Below are 18,296 nucleotides of genomic sequence, written 5' to 3'. Positions count from 1 at the left end.
CATCAGCGGGAGAGCATGCGGGTGGCCCCCTTTCTTGAACCACCGCGGGTGCTGCCGCTGTCACTCACACGCAGACGTCGTGCCGACGTGCGTTTTCAGTTCTCCGGGGCGTGTGCTCAGGAAAGGGGCTGCTGGCCTGTGCGGCGGCTCCAGGCGAGCGTGTCCGAGGGCCTGCCAGGCCCCGGTCCTGCGCAGCTGTCCTGAGGCTCTCGCTTCCCCACGTCCTCACCGGGAGTGCGTCTGTGCCCGACAGCAGCCGTCCTGTGGGCACCAGGTGCTGTCTATCGCATTGTGATTTTTCCCGTTTTCATTACATTTATTGGGGCGACGTTGGTCAGTGCGAGCATGGAGATTTCAGGTGTCACGTTCTGTGGCACACCCTCCGTGCATCACTGTGTGCGTTCGCCCCCGCCCAGCCTCCCCTCGTCTTTGACCGTCGGACCATCGGTCTTCGCTTCCGTTCTCCCGGTTGCTGGTGATGTCGACCTTCCTTCCGTGTGTTTCTTGGCCTCTTCGGACACATGCGTGCTCATATCCTTGGTCCAGGCTTTAAATTGGGTTTTGTCTTTTCATTTACTGAGTTGTAAGAGTTCTTTATATGTTCCAGATTTCAGTTTCTCGTCAGGTACGAGTTGTGCATACTTATTCCCGTTCTGTGGGTCGTCTTTTGATTTCCTCGGTGTCCTCTGAAGCACAAAAACTTCTATTCTGACAAAGTTCAGTTTATCTCTTTTTGCTTTGTTACTTATGCTGTTGGTGTCCTATGGAAGAAGCCCTTTGCTGGTTGAGCCCAGACTCACAAAGATTCACTCCTGTTTTCTTCAAAGACTTTTTGTATTTTTGACAAAAAAATCACAAAATTTTTGTACTTTTGTACTGTGACCTCTTACAACGAGGCCACGATGCACTTGGAGTTAATTTCTGTACCGGGTGTGAGGCGGGAGCGCAGCCTCACCTTTTGCGCGTGGGTGTCTAGTTGTTCCAGCATCGTCTGTTGAAAAGACGGTTCTTTCCCCATCGTCTTGGCACCTTTGTTGAAATCAACTGACCGTAAAATAGAGGGGTTCTTCTAGGCGTACTTATCTCATTAAAGTTTAAAGGACATTGAGGTAAGCTAAATGTTTCCGTGCTTCCAGCCTGGGGCCTGTGCCCTACTACTCCGGTGTTGTACACGTGACTGCGTCCACAGGGGGTAGGGGCAGCGGGCCGGCTTGCTGGGGGTCGCGGCACTTCTGGTGGAGCGGAGCTCTTCCAGGCCGTGCACAGCTGGCCTGGTGGAGGAAGCAGGTCCAGGGAGGCTGGGAGGTTAGTCCGAGGGACCTGGTGGCTCTTTCTGCGCCGTGTACAGAGAGGCGGGAACTTCGGGGACAGGGCTTTCGAGCAGAGAGCGCTCAGCATAGCCTAGCTGGATTAAGCCAGGCTGGTTTTCTAGCTGCTCTTTCAAATGGATCACTCACTAAACACCATCGCCGGTGTTATACAGATAAAGCTATTGATTTTGGCATGTAAGGTTATATTTAAAATCCTCTTCAATAGCCCGGGTTCAGTGAGACTAAACAGAATCAGGTATTGATTTCTTTTTTAAAAAAATACTAGTTTTCTTGATTAATTTTGGTCATCTTTTTAAGCCTACACTTTAATGCCTTCTTGCTCGTTCCCTTTGTGTTCTGGATAAAAGTCCTGCTGAAGGCCAGGTCCCGCTTAGTGAAACTGCCGGGCCGGAGCCAGAACGGGCCGCGGCTCTGCCGTCCAGGACAGTCGCCCTCTGTTCTGTGGGACCGTTCAGTCTGAAGCCGTGGGGAGCGAGCCCTGAGCCGTGACCCGAAGTTAGAGAGTCTCGGGCTCACTCCCTGGCCCGACACGGGCGGAGCTGCGCGCAGCCCGGCCCTGCTGCCCGCCCGCTGGTCCGGAGGGGAGGTGAACGGGCCGCGGACGGCGGGGTTGGGGGGCGCTGTGTCGGCGCTCCATCTGCACGCGCCCCAGCACGTCACTCGGAGCCCCCCCCCGCAGGCCCAGCCGGAGCGAGCCTCCCTCCCCGCCCCAGCGCGCTTTCCTGCCCGTCAGACGGAGGCCCCTCTGCTGGAGTCTTTGGAAGGTTCTGGTGTCTTTTGTTTTAATTGGCGGGCTAGAGCCGACTCCTGTGGCGCGGTTTTCATTAGAGAGGGGCTGGGGAGAGGGAGTGCTGGAACGGCCCTCCGAACCCAGCCATGAATATTAAACATAATACAATTACAGCTTTCAGACCAATTATTTTTCCTTTCAGCGGGCAAAGTTGATGAAACACGCGCTAGATGGGGACTCACAGTCTCTGCCATTGGCTGCTGCTTGCCCCTGGAACCCGCTGTCCTGGCGTAGACTCGTGCCCGTTCGCCGCGCCGCCTGTGTCCCAGCGCCGGGCGTGTGCTCTGCGCGCCGAGGACACGGGCTGTGCCAAGCCGTGCCGCACTCAGGCTGGTGCGGCGCACGGGCAGAGGCTGCAGGCGGACCCCGGGTCTGGGCGTGGGTTTGAACGGCTCGCGTGGGCCTCGCGCCACACCAGTCCCTGGTCGTGGTCAGGGGTCTGCGGTCCCTGACCGTGCACAGGAGACGGGAGTGGTGCCTGTCCGAGGAGACGCCCCGTAGGCGCTCTTCCTGGCTCCCGCGGGGAGGCGTCCCAGCCTGCTCCGGCCCGTCCTGCCAGTCTTTGCTTTCCTCGGCGGTGCAGACACACGAGTGCTGTGTTGTTTGGAGTGTGTGTGTGGGGCCGTCCGTGCTGGTATCCGAATACTATAGGGAAACAGATGGCAAACTTTGAACTTCTGGACCAAATTTGCATTTGCCTTTGTCTCCTTAACAGCCAAACTGTAAATTATGGAGGATGAATATTCAACAGAGGGGCTCTTGATGAAAATCACCACAGCTTACTAACCAGACACACGGTGAAAAGTATTTGGGCTAAACTTTCCCGTGCCCCCGCCCTTTCCAGGTTCCCATGAGTCAGCGGGGCACCCGTGGTCGCTCCAGGCAGAGTCCCTTTCATGGCACCGAGGCCAGGAGCACGGCACCTGTCCTCCCTGCTCCGGCCCACCAGGGCCTGTGTTGCGTCTCCGGTGCTGCCAGGGCAGACTGGGGCTTTCCAGCACATTTCACGGTCTCCCTGCATGCGTCCCGGCTCCCTCCCGGGAAGCGGGGGGTTGGAGGGCATGCTGGCGAAGTGGAGGTGGCCATGAATATGCATTGCCTAGCTGGTGGCATGTCCTAGCCAGGAAGAATTCACGGATCTTCCCTCTGCACTGAGACTGCACGTGTACTTGAAACTGTGTGTGTGTGTGTGTGTGTGTGTAGGGGGAGTGTGAGGTGTGGTGTGTTTGTGTGTATGTGTAGGGGGAGTGTGAGGTGTGTGTGTGTGTGTGTAGGGGGAGTGTGAGGTGTGGTGTTTGTATGTGTAGGGGGAGTGTGAGAGGTGTGTGTGTGTGTGTGTAGGGGGAGTGTGAGAGGTGTGTGTGTGTGTAGGGGGAGTGTGAGGTGTGGTGTGTGTGTGTGTAGGGGGAGTGTGAGGTGTGTATGTGTAGGGGGAGTGTGAGGTGTGTGTGTGTGTGTGTGTAGGGGCAGTGTGAGGTGTGGGGTGTGTGTGTGTATGTGTAGGGGCAGTGTGAGGTGTGTGTGTGTGTGTGTGTGTGTAGGGGCAGTGTGAGGTGTGTGCACGAGGCCGAGGAACCCAGCACCTGTGTGCGCCCCGCCCAGCTTAGGCAGAGCCCGGACGCCCCTCCCAGGCACGAAGGCGTCCTGGTTTCATAGACGAACGTACAAGCCGCCCGTGTTCCCCTTATTCTTCAGTGGCCACCCTTCCCCAAGGTAACTGCTACCAATGTGTGTCCTTCCATCATTTTCTCTCCAGCATTTTTCAGTTGTACTTAAACAGGTGACCTACACATTCAAGCTTTCACTCAAATACACGAAGCTATAAAGAGGGAGAAGTTGGTCCCCGGAGCAGTCTAGTCTGCCTTCTCTGAAGGGCGTCTGTCTGTCCGCACACGCACCGCGTCTGTCTCACCTCCGCACCCAGTGTCACACGGCTGGGCCCTGCGGCCAGAACCTGGAGTGGCGTTTGGGGGACGGCTGCCCGTCAGTGAGACGGACCGGCCTCAGCGCCCGATGGCCGCACTGTCCACAGGCGCCGTGACTGCTGGAGCGCGCACTCAGCGGCCAGAGCAGCTAACTGTGCCGTCCAGGTCCATGGCCACCTAAACGGTGCTCCTAACTTTTCCTCTCAGGCTATTAGCATGCCCCCCTAGGTGACGTCTTTAGGTTGCTTTTAAGACGTCTTGATTTTCATGTATTCCCACTTTATGATACTTTTACATGGTGTTTCTCTTTATTCTGATCACTGCTCACTGGGTGTGAGTGGCCTAATTCTGGAGACACGGTAAGCACTGGCCGTTGAAGGACTGCTCCCTGCCACACCACTCTGTTTCCTTCTGGGGCCTCTTTCGGACATGTGCTGACCCACCCTCCTGTCCCTGAGCCCCTCGCTCACGTTTGTCCTTTAATGTCTGTGCAGCATTCTAGGTGACTTTTCAGGTGTGTCATCAATCAAATTCACAAACTGTCCCAGCCTGTCTACTTTTGGACACTGTTTTCATTCATAGAAGTTTTATCCAGCATTTTTTAAAGATTTTATTTTTAGAGAGAGGGGAAGAGGAGGAGAAAGAGAAACACCAGTGTGTGGTTGCCTTTCACGTGTCCCTTACTGGGGACCTGGCCTGCAACCCAGGCATGTGCCCTGGCTGGGAATCGAACCAGCAACGCTTTGTTTTGGAGGCCGGTGCTCAATCCACTGAGCTACCCCAGCCAGGGCTATCCGGCATTTTTAAAGCAGGATGCCAGCCACTGACACGCACAGTGGTGCTGCCGACAGGATGTCCGTTCAGTGCATCCGGCAGTGTCCAGCGACTTTCAGTGAGAGGGTCAGTGAGTTGAAACAAGAAGCCCCACTTTTTGCTGCCAAAAAGTGCTGTGCCTAATGGCCTTGCATGTGTGTGTATGTGCACTTGTACACCTGTATTACATGTGCCTAGATAAATTCCTAGAAGCAGACTCGCTAGGTGCAAAGTGAGGTGTGTTTCTCATTTTGTTGGATGTTACCAAACCAGCGGCCTCACGTAAGCACCTGCCTACCAGGCCTCACCAGCAGGGGGCCTCAGCGTTCTGCCAGATCCCTGTGCTGGGTGGGCAGGGGACCAGCGGGCACTGCACTTCAGGTTTGTTTCTTAGTTTCTCCCATCGCACATGCACTTGAACAACTTACACGTGTGCAAAAGCCATCAGTGTTTCTTCTCTGTGAACTGTTTTTCCTCTTCTCTCATTTAATGTTGGGTTGGCAGTCTCTCCTGTGAACTCGGAGGAACCGGCCTGTCCTCTCTGTCACCAGCGTTTCCCCAGTTACCGATGTCTGACTTCTGGGTTTCTTCTGTGTAGAAAGGCCGTCCCTGTTCTGAACATCTAGAGCTTAATTATGTTTGACTCCGTAAGCCCTCTAATTTATTTTGGTGCAATGTATTATATATGGCAGAGCTCTCAGATGAGAAAGTCGTGATAGGGTATTTTGCTTTTAATTGCTGTTGTCAGTGGGATCTGTGATTACATTTTTTAAACTAGTGGTTGTTGGTACATAAGATATAGCTATTGATTTTGACATTAATTTGCACTTGATTCTGAATTATCAATGAATTGTCTTGGAGTGTCGTCTCTAATGAGAAGTCTACCCACCTCTCATTTTCTTTATCTGATTTTCTGAAAACAGCGTGGATAGTGGTAAAAGTGTGGGGCACTGTTTCTCAAAGACTTTTCATTAGAACTGTGCTGTAGCTCGTCAAGTCTCGTTTCAGCACCCACCGAGGTGACTGTGTGCTCCCCCGTTTGCTGCAACAGTCTGGGGCTGTACACCAAGGGACGTGCCAGGTGGGCCCTGCTTGTCCGCAGGACGGTTGCCCCTGCTCCTGGGGGCCACAGCCCGGCCCGGCTGCTGCTTCCAGGCTGCACCCGGGGCCCCCTGACAGCTGCCCCAGCGTGCTCTTTGCTACTTTCTCTCTCTCTGGGGTGGCAGATTTGGTAAGTTATTTTCCCAGAAAGTATTCATCGAAATCTTCAAATTTGGACATTTGAAGGAAAAATTAAAAAGGAAGCCTGAATAGCTGATAATGACCAAAGAAACCAAATTTAAACATTAGGTCCAATAGGTTTTCATTCTTTTCCTGGCAAGTTTTCTGAATGCTCTGAACCCCCCTTTCTGGTACTGAAGCGACCGCCGCGTCCCTGTCACCTGCAGACGTGGCTTTGTGTAGCGAACAGTCAGGTTTCGCTCTGTGGTCGTGGTCTGTCCGAAGCTCCTGAACAGCGCAGTCTGTCCTGTGCGCCCCCACCGACCCAGCAGACGCGCCAGGTCGCACTTGCGCCGTCTGTCCGCTGCGCCACGGGCAGCGTTTGTCCCTCTCGTCACTGCGTGGCCTGCGTGCTGCCCCCTCGGCAGGGTGCTGCACCGCGCTCTTTCAGAGCGTCTGCAGGTAGCTCACTGTGAGTCCTTTTCTGTCGAAAGAAAAAAAAGCTCTTAACTATGCCTTCAAATAATATTAGGTAACCCAGGTATAGAATTTTGAGTTCAAAATCACTTTATCTCCACTCTCTGAAAATAACAGGCCTCCATGTACAGGGCAGGGTGTGGGACATGCGCTCAGATGACCCCCTCCCACCCCAGCCTCGGTGTCGCGCTGACCAGGCCGGCGTGACGTCCGCCCGGTGCCCGCTGGGGAGGTCACAGCACGGGCTCCGTGCGGTTCCCCTGTGCAGAGACGTCTGCACATTCAGGTTCCGCTCTTTCAGGGGCCGCGTGTGCTGGCGTTTCTAGTGGGTAGGAGGTCTCCGCCAGCAAACCGAGGAGTCGGCGTCGTTTCAGGCTCTAACCCTTGTGCTCGCCTCGGGCCTTCCAGGGTGAGGATCCACGACCTCCGCACCCACCAAGTCGCCGCGTCACTGTCTGCCCACCAACTCGGGGTGTCTGCAGTCCAGATGGACGACTGGAAGATCGTCAGCGGAGGCGAGGAGGGCCTGGTCTCCGTGTGGGACTACCGGATGAACCAGAAGCTGTGGGAGGTGCACTCTAGGTGAGGGGCTTCTCCCTGTTCCAGCAGTAACAGCACTGACAGTGCTAGTCCGCCCCTGAGCCAGGGGCTGGGCAACGCCCTCTAGGGGCCACAAGCCTCACCGCGCCCCATGTGCTAGCTGCTGCCTCCGTGTTCCCACGAGGGAACAGCTCAGAAGTGCCGCTGGTCAGTCGAGAGCCAGTCCCTGTGTACGTTGTTAAACTTGCTGTAATTCATTCCCAGCTGGGGTGGAGACCATGCGGCACTCCCCGACAGGGGCAGGGGCAGGGCTAGCCTGGCACACCGCCCTCCACTCCAGTCTCAGCGTGCCGCTGCCCGGACTTCCCTCACACCATGAGAAGGGCACCTAGGGCTGCAAGTAGTCAGACTTGAACTAGGAGGGATTTGCGATCTCGGCCTTCAGCGAGAATGTTCAGAAGAGAGAGAGACTGTCCCAAGTGCAGGCCGATGGCTCCACAGGGGCAGATGCTTTTGTACAGGTGGGGCCTAGCTGGTCGGACACTCTCCAGCCCACTCCTGACCTTCAGCCCAGGGGCGGCCTGCAGCACACGCCGCCCACACCTTGCCCGCCTGCACCTGGGCCCCAGCTGTCCCTAGGACGGCTGCGAAGAGAGGTTCCGAGACAGGCGGCCCGTGAGAATCAAGGGGAGCACGTGCTCAGGCCCGCAGGCAGGACCTGAGCTTGATTCCCGCTGACGCAGCTCATGGTCAACTGGACCCACGAGCAGCAGCAGTAAGTCTAGCACAAAGTCAACTCCAAGAGGTGGCATGGTTAAAGGCAGGCTTTGGTTTCTTTTTGGAGGGTGGTGCCTGCAAGTGCCTCAGCCAGCAGCAGCTTTAGCGGACCAGAGCCCTGGGTTTTGTGTGCACTGCCGGGCCCTGGCTGGCAGGGCACTTACTCCGCAAGGTGGGCACAGGGGCGCTTTTCCTGACTTCCGTGGTGGTGCACTGAGTTACCACCAGGTGGTGCCAAAAGGCAACTAAAACTCCCGCACGTTGGATTCCCAGGAACCTTTGCTTTTAAGGAATCCCTTTTCCCGGTTCAGGAGCTGGCTCACCGGAGCCCCTAGGACAGCTCCCCTTTTGGTCAGTGCACTGGGCCTGCACCCCAGCAGGTCGAGTTTTCTGCCCCTGAAAAGTTGCGCTCCCTTGGCAGAGTCCTTCCGGTGAAGCAGGGTGAGTGCGGTCTTCCCAGAACTGTCGCCCTGTCCTGGAGCTGGCCTTCCCAATGCGTCTGTGCGTGAGTGTGCAGTTCTCCCGCTGGCTAGGGGCTCGTCCTTCATGCGGACGCTGTTCCCACCGGAACGAGGCTGACGTGCCGCTCCTCCTCGGCCGCCCGCTGCACCCTCACCGCCGAGAGGCTTCTCTTTGGAGCTCCGGCTGAGCTGTCGCCTGGTCGGTTCCCTGCCCCCGCCACCATCCACTTTAACCTCTCCACTTCCTCCCACCTCTCCCCTGCCCTCCCCTTTATGTTGGCAGTGCAAGCAGCGGCCAGGCACAAGCCTGGAGCTCAGGCCACTCGCCCCATCCTCCTGGTCCCGCTCCAGTCTTTGCTCTCCACTCCTCCCGCCCCACTGGGCCCCTGGTGAAGTCCCGGGCCGACAGGGCCGGGCACAGATGCCCCTTAACTCCCACTGTCCATGAGAGAACCCTCCACTCTGGCCGAGCAGCCTGTGCCGGTCTCCCGCCAGCCCGGACGGACGCTGTCTCGTCCTTTCCTCTGCCCTGCCTCCTCCCAGGTGCTGAACTCTGGGTTCCCCCGTGTGGTCTGCAGCCTCTCCCATGCTCTGCAAACGGCTCTGTTGTGTGGGGTGCAGGTCGGGGTGGAAGTAGGTCCGCTGTTGTTTGTGTGGAAATATGATAATTAATGAATAATGCAAAAGAATAAACAGATTTGCATACTCACAACGGTGAACCTCCTCTCGCCCCACCCTGGACACCTTACCTTCCAGACCAGGCGCCAGACTGTATGGGGTGCGTGTAGCCCCAACTTCAGGACTGGGGGGGCTTTGATGGAGCCCCCCAGACGGGAACCTGGCTCAGAGAGCTGGGGGGATTGGTCCGAGGCCAGCTGGCCCGGGGCTGGGTGGGACGGGGGGCGTTCTCTCCCAGTGCTACTGAGTCTATTCTCTGTGTCAGAAACACTGGGTTGTCGGGGGTGGGTGGCCAGAAGGCAGGAGGCGCATTCAGGCCTGTTTACAAAGTGGGGCTCACACTGGCTTTGGGGACTAAGGTGAGACGCAGAGCCCCTTGCAGCTCTGCGCCCCTGAGACTGCGGCAGCAGCGGTGGGACACGCTCAGTTCGGGGGGGCCTTACCTGTGCGAGCGCCCTCCCCTGTGTTCCAGGCACCCCGTCCGCCACATCGCCTTCGACAGCCACAGCCTCATCACGGCCAACGTGCCCTCCGAGAGGGTGGTGCGCGGCGCCGACCTGGACAACTTCACCACGCACAGGAGGTCAGCGGGTTGGGCTGCTGGGGACGTGCAGGGAAGACCGCGGGGCACGATGTTAGTGGTGAAGCCCCACCAAGCCGCAGTGCGCCCTGCCGGGTGCACCCTTGGGCACAGCCGGGGCAGAGGCTCTGAGGAGAGAGGAGCAGATGGTGTGCTGAGCTCCTGGTTCATGCATTTTACCCCCAGTCTCTCACCGCTCCTGCGGGACAGCCCCGGGGGCAGGGGCACAGGGAGGGCTGGCCCTGCATGCCGAGAGGCCGAGACAAAGGGCGGAGGGACCAGTGGTCACGGCAGCAAAGCCCAGGCCTCTGAGTTGAGGCCCCTGCTGGGTCCGCTGGGTGATTTAGCTGCCACCCAAGTGAGCCCCCCCTGCAGGTGGCACAGGTGCCTTTTCCTGTTAGACTGTGGGCCTGGCTCCTGCGCAGCCTCTTTGTGAGGCCAGCGCCTCCTTGCCTTCTGGCTCCGAGCTCCCTCCGTCAACCGTGTCCACTTACCGGTGTGCCTCTGGTGCAGGACCCGGAGTGCCCGGCACACTGAGGCCCAAGACAGCTGCTCGGTGACCTGCGGCAGGAGCTCGGGGCTGAGGGCCGTCTCTGTGCTCTCCCTAGACACCAGGGGCTGGTCCAGGCCTACGAGTTTGCAGTGGACCAGCTGGCCTTGCGGAGCTCGCTGCCCTGCGACACCACGGCAAGCCACGGCTGCGACCACGTGCCGGCCTTTCCCTGGGGCGGTGTTTAGGGAACGAGGACAGGAGGAGAACCACGTTCGTGAGTCTGAAGACACCCGAGGAGGTCTGCGGGAGCACGCCCACCCAGGGTGCCCGTGTGGCGCCTGTGGTCCCGAACTGCCCTCGCTTTCCCCATCTGTCTGTCTGCCTCCAGCAGCTGCGCGCAGCCCGAGGGTGTCGGGCGTGTTCCAGCTTCCTCTGTTCCCTGTCTCAGGAGTGACACCCCAGCCCGGCTCCCGTGGGCCCCACACAGCTGGGACACGGCAGGGCGGGGCCTGGCTGCAGCACCAGCCGAGGCCTGGGGTTCTCACTGAGCAAAGGCCCTTCGGGCCCTGCTCCTGCCTGCTGGTCTCTACACCTGCAGGGCCCCAGCACCCACCCTTTGGAGAAGATGGAGCGTTCCCTCGGGGTGGGCGTCTGACACCACCCCGACCACCCAGCGTAACCCCAGGGTCAGCGGTGCTGCCCCACAGAGCTCCTACCACAGTGTGTAATTACACACTCGCACCCTCGTTTCTCCAGTGACTGCTTTGCTGACTGTTGCGCCTACCACACGGGATACGGGGCAGGTGTCTTCTACGTTGTCACCCACAAAGCGGCCTCCTCCAGGCAGGGTGTGAGGTGAGTCTGCAGGGGAGCCTGGGCGCGACAGGGCAGAGCCGTCGGGGCACCGTCTGCCGAGCCACCGAGCGAAAGCCACCACCAGAGGGCTGTTCGGTGTGACGGGCAGCCGCCGCCTAACATGCCTTCAGAACACCAAAACGAAAAACAGACCCACTAAGGAACACAGCACGGGCCCCCGAGGGTGAGCGGCAGCCCAGAGCAGTGGAAGCACTGAGGCATTGAGCGTTAGTACAACCTCCCAGTGGCTCCAGCAAATGCATGCGGCATTTTGAGACCGTGGCAAGTACCCGAGGAGGAAGACCACCAAGACAGTCTCGGTGCGTGAGGGCTGGTCCCGGGCAGGCCCCGGGCAGCGACCCCCAACCCTGGTGCAGGAAAACCGGAACCGACGACAAGCTGAAGGATAAAAACGTACCTGCCACTTCCCAGCGCTGCAGAATGAACTCGGTTTTAAAGAAGGAAGTCGAAACGGAAAAGCGTGAACTCCCCAGACCTGGGGGACCGGGGGAGCACAGCCGCAGCCCGGGGACAAGGCCACCCGAGGTTCCTGAGGGAAGGGTGTCCTCGTTGTCATCGTCATGGGGGCTGGCACCTGTGACCTCGCCTCCGTGAGGGTTTCACCCCTCGTGGCCTCGCTGCAGCGAGACCGCTGGGCTGGGCGGCACACATTTCCTCTGAAGAAACGGCTCTTCCAGCCTGATGTCACAGCCCCCTGTGCGGGCACATCCTCCCTTCCTGGCTTTGCAGCTGTCTAAGATCACTGAACAGTTCTAAAGGAATCAGACCCGGAGAGTTACACTAAAATTGAAAACAGTTGCGAACTGTTGTCAGTCACCGCCAGCAGCTGGTCCAGTATAAAATGCTATAAGCACAGGGTTGTTTTTTTTTCCCCTCCCCCACTTGTGTATACTTCATCTCCCACTCACGGTAAGTGTGCGGGTTCTGTGAAGGAGAGCTGACCAGACCCGGACCCCCAGCGCACAGCCTCAGGTTTTCTGCTGCGAACTCCTCCTCCTGGGAGGCGCCGGACTGATGGGGCAGGAGCGAGCCCCCCACCCCCCGAAGACCGGCGTTAACCCGGCAACAGTGGAGACCTCGGCCTGCGGCCTCTCGGCTCCGCTCACCCCGCCTTACCCTTCTCCTGTCACCTGCTGCTGCTCGAGCTCCTCCCCCGCGGTCCCCCTGCCGACAGGGGAGACCACAGGGCAGGGTGGGGAGTGCGGGGAGTGGAGCCCTGCACACCAGAGCTCTGTGTCCTGTCTCAGGCGTCCCGTGGGTTTCATTTCTGCTTCATAACATGTCTGTCGGCTCTGATATTAAATTCTTAAACTTGATTGCTCAGGTGACTTGTTCCCTTCAGGTGCAGCGCTGTCCCCGGCCCCAGAGAGCACACCTTGCGCGGTGGCCGGGTCTGTGGCCCACAGCAGAGCCGTTTTTCTCAAAGCCTCTGCCGCTGCAGGGGTCCCAGCCCAGGAGCCAGGAACCCACAGAACCACACGGGCACCGGTGCCAGGGCGCTTCCCGAGAACCCCCCCTCTGCCGCCAGCTGGTCCGCACCGAGTGCTGCCGCGGCCCGGGCAACGACTCACGTTTAAGGGGTCCCGGGCCTCGCCTTCCCGTAGCTGCCGACTGGGTGCCTTGGACCAGAGGACACGCCGGGCTCCCCTGAGCGGGCAGAGCTGGGCCTTTCTGGAAGGGGAGGCTGCAGCCCCCAAGGTGAAGTCTTCCACATCCACCCCGAAAACCAGGGCCCCAGGTTTAAACAGCCAGTGCGTCCTGCTCGGTAAACAACAAACTGGCCCCACGATTACAGAGAAATGGCTTCCCTCGGGGACAGGGATGGCCCAGCCACCGTGTGAGAGTCCTCCAGGGGCCTCCATAGGGCCGGGGCGTGGGCTGAGACCGGATCTGCCCCCACCCCCACCCCCGCCAATGGGGGCCTCTGCTCTGGGCAGCAGCTGTGGCAGCTGCCCGCCACAGACCTGCCCGCCTTGCCCCGCGCCGCCAGGCCACATGGTTACCTGGCTGCACCCAGCGGCGGTCTGGATGGGCTGCCTCTGGGCTGCGGCAGCAGAGCCTCTCGCTGGGCACCAGCAGGAGCCACGCGGGCACCGCCTGCTGTCGGCCTCTGGTGTTGACCGTGTGCTTCCAGCAGCCGGCTCGCAATGGCTTGGCCCCAGGAACCTTCTTCCCTGGTTGGGGGGGGACTGCCCCCACCCCCAGAACTGAGCCCGTCAGGTCATGTCTCTGACTTGGAGGTGGCAGCAGCCCACTGTTGACCTCACGGGCCTCACACCCTTGACTGCACTGCTACACACGAACCACTCGGGGTCAGACAGGAAGCTGGTGCCCCCCAGGCTCAGTCAGTGGGCAGGTCAGGGCCCTGCAGCCGTCCATCAGCCACCCCCCCCCCAACCCTGCCAGCGCTCGGGCGCGGCTCTGGGAGAGCGCGGAGACAAAGGCGGCTCTGATGCCAGGGAAGTGTGGTTTCAACCCCGGCTCCCCTGCTCGGGCCGCCAAGGCCTCCCCAAGGTCACCGTGTGGGTGGACAGCTTGCAGAGCAGGTGTTTGCAGAGCCCTCGCCAAGGCAACTTGTATTTTTAACTCTGCAGCAGCCCACGTAAGTCACCGCGCCATTCCCGAGACTCGGCTTAGCTGCTGCCCTGTCGGCGCGGCCCGGCGGGGACAGGTTCAGCCGCTCGGCGACGGAGACTGGGTCCGTGCGTGACCCGTCTCCCGTTGGCAGGGCACAGAAAGAACTCTCCAGTGCCCTGGACCCGAGGATAATGGAGCTGTTTTGTTGCAGTCTAGCGATAATTTGTTCCCAGAGAGGGTGCTCGGCAGGCTGGAAGCCGCTGTAACCTTACTCCGTCCCCTCATCCATAATTCACGACTGACGCGGCTGCGGAGCGCGTCCCCCGAGCGCCTCGTGTCAGGTTCCTGTCACGCAGCCTTTCGGACCCCCCCAGACTGCTGCTGGGTCGGTGTCGCACTGCTGTTACCTGTCCGGAAGCTGGGCTCTGACAGCTCTCCCCCTGGTGATACGGCCGTGTGCACGAGAGCCTGCCGCCGGCCGGATCCCGGGGCGGAGAGCCCACACGGAGGGAAGTGACCGCACCGCACCGCACCGCCTGGGCACTGTCCCGGCCCCGGCTTCTCCCCCCACGGCCCCACGCCCTTGCAGTCGCCGGTACAATTCCTGATAGGAGGAAGGCTGTCAACAAAGGCACCTGACTTACCACTGCCTCTTTCAGAACAGATTCAGAACAAAGCTCACTCACTCCCCGCTGCTCCGGTGAGGTGGCCTGTCCAGGGAACGTGCCCTGGGTCCCTGCGGCCAGAAGCCCTTCCCCTGCCCCCAGCACACACGCCGGCCCCACAGGTGGGAGGAGCCGTTTCCGGGCCACCTGCCTCCGTCCTCTGCACACGCCAGATGGCCACCTTGAGACCTGCGCCCCCAGCAGTAGCCCCTGACTTGTTCTCGGGGGCCAGCAGCCCCACTAGACTGGGGGGGGTCCCCTACCCTTCCTAGCAGGTTCTCCCCAACTAAGAGCCAGCCCTGGTCACTCCCCGAACGAGCCAGCGGCACGGCCTCCCACCCTGGGCAGGCAGGAGAGCCCAGGGGCGCTCGGCAGCCCATGCTCTGGGGGGAGCCCCGACCCGACAGTCAGAGGCCGCCCTCAGGCTGAACAGACCAGCTGTCCTTCGAGGGGCCCGGGCTGGGCTCCCCGGGGGTGGGTCCCACTTTAAGTAGCCTTGTGAGGCGAGCGGTGGCCCAGAGCCTTGGAGACACCGGGCCGGCACCTGTGGTCTGACACGTGGAGCGCGTGCCCACAGCCCCCAAACGCAGGCTCGGGTACGGGGGCTGAGGGCAGGGCTACTGTTGACAAAAACACTGGGCCTCAGTGCTGAGAGGAGCACACTGAAGCGAGCTGGGAACGCCCCAGGACATCCAGGCCTGCTGTGGCCGCGACCCAGCTGCTGGGCGACAAGGGGGCCCGCCTCACTCCCTCACTCGCGCAGGGCAGGGCAGGGCAGGTCGAGGCGCGTGGGGCCGGGGGAGACGCATGCTTTGGACAAAGCTGACTAGTACCGATCCACCCACGCCAGGCTGTCCAGGGACTTTCTAGATTCCTCCTCCTGCCGTCAGCCAGGAAACCCAAGGGCGGGAGCAAGATGAGGGGGAAGGCAGGGGAGCAGGAAGTGAGCTCGCATCCCCTCCCTCCCACCCCCAGAAACTGCTGGGCTGGCCATTCCCTAGCTGCCACGGTTGGTCTTTCCCACCAGACTGTGGCCCCCGGAGGGCAGGAAGCGGCGGCCTCAGCCCCCGACCTACCGCTCCGAATGCCTCATGTTTGCTGCAGCGAGCGCCAGTCCAGGACGCAGAGCTCTGAGAGTGACTTCAGACGGCCTCGCCGCTTACCCGGAGGCGGGGCCGGCCGCCTGACCACCCACCTGCCAGCATCGGGAGAGCAGAGGCTGCGTCCACCGTGTGGAGTCCACCTCACATGCCATGGTAGCCTGTCCCGGGCCAGCGTTCCTCAGCACAGCCAGGGTCAGAGGCCGCAGCCGCCTCCCGCCACGTGCTTCCTGAGGCCGGGACTCAGGCAGAGCCCCAGAGTCCTCCTCCTCACCTGCGCGGTCCCCCGGACCTACATACCCGGGACTTCCGTCCCACTGTTCTTTAACCGGCCCTGTTTGGGCTTTTAATGTAAGTGCTGGCATTAACTTCATCCTAAACCACGTTTCCACTGCTGTGTGTAAGAAACGGAGAAGGGGAAGCTGGGGGCCAGGGCGCGGGCAGGGCCAGACCCCACAGCGTGCCCGCCTGCGCCTCTCGAGTCTGAGCCCCGCTGCTGGGCACAACGGGGCGCTGGGCACAACGGGGTACTGGGCACAACGGGGTGCCGTGCAGCACGCGCAGTGCCGGAGCCATGAATTAGAAATTCGGGAACGCAAGTGACAGCAGTAGCCAGTTCCCAGGAGAACTTCCTTAGAAGGCTAGAACCGTGCCTCCCGGCGAGTGTCAACAAAGGGACCGAGCACACCCTTCATGTGACAACCAGGGCGACGCCTAGAATGCAAACAGTGGCCCGGAGAGGCAGCAGGTCATCTCGGTGCCAAGTGCCAGCTACGCAAGAGCATGACACGTTCCAGCCCCTCTGCTGACTCACAAGCCACAGCCACCAACTGAGAGCGACCACCTTCGCTTCCTTGTCCCCACCCACTGTCCATCCCCCCTCCCCAAATGACAAAGAACGTTGAGAGATGCCTACCTGGGGCTGTGGGTCACCTCCTCCGCCGTGCCCGGTCTACACTGCTTCCACTGGCGCTGGGGGCTGAGCCCTGCAGCTGGCTGGCTGCCCTCCAGGAAGAGGCATAGCACCCCAGCCTGAGTCTGGGGTCAGCCGCCAGGCCTTGAACGCCGGGCCCCTGCACCACGAGGCCAGCAGAGGTCGCTGCAGCTGCGCAGTCGCGACGGGAAGCCCCCCACTCCGGGGAGGGAGGGAGGAGTGGCTCCTGGGCCTCAGCGCCTTGGGTTAGGTTGGGAAGGCAGGTGACTTCATTCCCGGCCCTTCCTCAGGGAGAGCAGACGCTTGACCAAAATAAACCCAAAAAGGAGACCAAAAATCTCCTCTTCCAGGCCAGCCTCCCAACAGGAGTCGGCGGCCGCTTGTCCCTCAAACTGGGCTCGCGCCACCAAGCGGCCAGGCCACGAGTGCGGCCACGAGGGACAGACAGGAGCCACGTTTGTTAAGAAACCCTGTTCCTTTTTTATTGGCGATAAAAACCGTAAAAGCCCACACACCATGCCCTGTACTGGGGAGCGGGGAGCACGGGGGCCGGGGTTGACTATGTACAAGCCGCAGCCCCAGGCCCCGGCCGCGCTCGCTGCCGGCCCCGCGGGGAGGTGGCAGGGGCCGAGGGCGAGCTCTGCAGGGGCGGCAGTCAGTGGCAGAGGGCCATGGTCTCCATGTTTAGGAAGCGGACGTGCATCTTGGTCTCGATGTCGATCCCCTGCCAGATCTGAAACGGACCGAGCGGCGTGAGAGGGCCTCCCGCCGCCCCAGGCAGGTCGGGAACCGTCTCCCCGCCCCCTCCTCCGCCCCCGGCCCCCGACAGAGACCCGCCCGGCACGGAACACCCGCTGAACGAGGCAGGGGACGGTCCACCTGCTGTCCTGCCAGCGGGTGTGGCTCTGACATCAGGACCCTGAGACTGTCACCCGAGTTTTTTCCAAGCACCGATTCCAAGCTTTGGCGCAAAGTCACCTGAGTCCCACCCACCACCACGTAAGGGCCTGCGAGTCTCATGCAAACTCCTCAGCCCCATCACGCCGCCTCCTCTGACAGGTGAAATGCCAGGATATTGGGCGGCGGGGAGGGGATGGTTCAAACAGAACCGTCCTCAGAAGCATTCTGTAGACTGTTGAGGGCTGTGCAATTGTGAGGTTGCGCGTGCTGGGGCCTGGTGCGGGCTGGGAGGAGGGCCCCGCTGGGCCGTCCCTCCACTGCGTGGGGCTCGGGGGCACCAGTGTTGGGGTGCTCGGGGCCAAAAAGCCAGGAAGTGGGTAGGGGACCCCATTTCCCTGTAGCAGGGTATCTGCCTATCAGAGCAGAAAAGGGTCCCAGTTCCCAAGCCGGGAGCTCACTAGTGACAGTGGTGACAGTGAATGCCTACTAGTGGGGGCTAGAGAGCTGGGGGGGGCGCTGGGGGAGTGGGACGCCTCCGAGAGGGCACCTTGGGAGAAAAGCAAGGGCCGGGACTGCACTCAGTGGGCTTCTGGGTGTGCGTCTGAGAAAAGCCAGTGCTCATCCAGGCAGAGAACATTCCAGAGCCCGGGTTCCAGCTATGAACCGGGGCTGCTTCTGAGAAGGGGGCCTAGGGACTCTCGCACGGGAGAGATGGCATTTCCACTCTACACCTTTTGTCCCGCTTCGACTGTTCTGACCACATGTGAATATTACTTTCGATAAAGTAAACAAAGTCAGTTTAAACTGTTTTAAAGGCCACACCCAGGCTCGACCCTGTTCCACCGAGGTGCCAGTCTCCTGACCAGCTGGCCCCCCTCAGGTCCGCACTGCAGCATGCCCACGCACCCCCGGTATGCCCTCCCTCCCCAGACACCCACCTTCAGGAAGTCGTCGAAGGTGATGCCCTCGTACACCTGGTCGGGCTCCTAGGGACAGAGCGCAGGGCAGGGTGAGTGGCTTCCACCAGGACACTTTGCCCTGCCCGCCCCCCCGCCCCCACACGTGGTTGGCCTGCTCCGGTCCAGGCACAAGAAGGGACGGTTCTGTGGATAGTTCGCCATCAGCTTGAGGCTAGTCCCCCCCAAACTCCCAACTCCA

The 18,296-nt window shown here is 60.5% G+C and overlaps 2 protein-coding genes and 1 long non-coding RNA gene across 3 annotated transcripts in view; 1 reads left to right on the top strand and 2 right to left on the bottom strand.

Annotated features, from left to right (window-relative positions):
• The window catches only part of FBXW8 (F-box and WD repeat domain containing 8), a 104,714-nt gene extending 92,436 nt beyond the window's left edge, over positions 1–12,278 (top strand). The window contains exons 9-11 of the mRNA XM_045842421.1: positions 6,966–7,139; positions 9,486–9,596; positions 10,202–12,278. Coding sequence (XP_045698377.1) covers positions 6,966–7,139; positions 9,486–9,596; positions 10,202–10,331 — 415 coding nt within the window. The 3' untranslated portion in view covers positions 10,332–12,278. The remainder of the gene's footprint in view (positions 1–6,965; positions 7,140–9,485; positions 9,597–10,201) is intronic.
• LOC123821129 lies at positions 4,802–11,007 on the bottom strand. Its single transcript, XR_006786056.1, has 4 exons — positions 10,871–11,007; positions 10,088–10,315; positions 9,457–9,613; positions 4,802–6,564 (listed from the first exon to the last, which is right to left on the bottom strand). It is a non-coding gene; the product is annotated as an uncharacterized LOC123821129 (long non-coding RNA).
• Positions 12,279–16,694: 4,416 nt separating the features above from the next.
• Positions 16,695–18,296, bottom strand: part of TESC (tescalcin) — a 41,637-nt gene continuing 40,035 nt past the window's right edge. Inside the window, exons 7-8 of the mRNA XM_045844000.1 lie at positions 18,077–18,124; positions 16,695–16,971 (exon numbers count right to left, since the gene is read on the bottom strand). Of these exons, the coding sequence (XP_045699956.1) occupies positions 16,894–16,971; positions 18,077–18,124 (126 nt within the window). The 3' untranslated portion in view covers positions 16,695–16,893. The remainder of the gene's footprint in view (positions 16,972–18,076; positions 18,125–18,296) is intronic.

The sequence above is a fragment of the Phyllostomus hastatus genome, unplaced genomic scaffold (assembly GCF_019186645.2).
Source record: "Phyllostomus hastatus isolate PE091 unplaced genomic scaffold, TTU_PhHast_1.1 phas_contig_1162, whole genome shotgun sequence".
In the NCBI taxonomy this organism is placed as follows: Eukaryota; Metazoa; Chordata; class Mammalia; order Chiroptera; family Phyllostomidae; genus Phyllostomus; species Phyllostomus hastatus.
The sequence above is the reverse complement of the archived record's forward strand: the minus strand, read 5'-3'. Positions and strand labels throughout refer to the sequence as shown.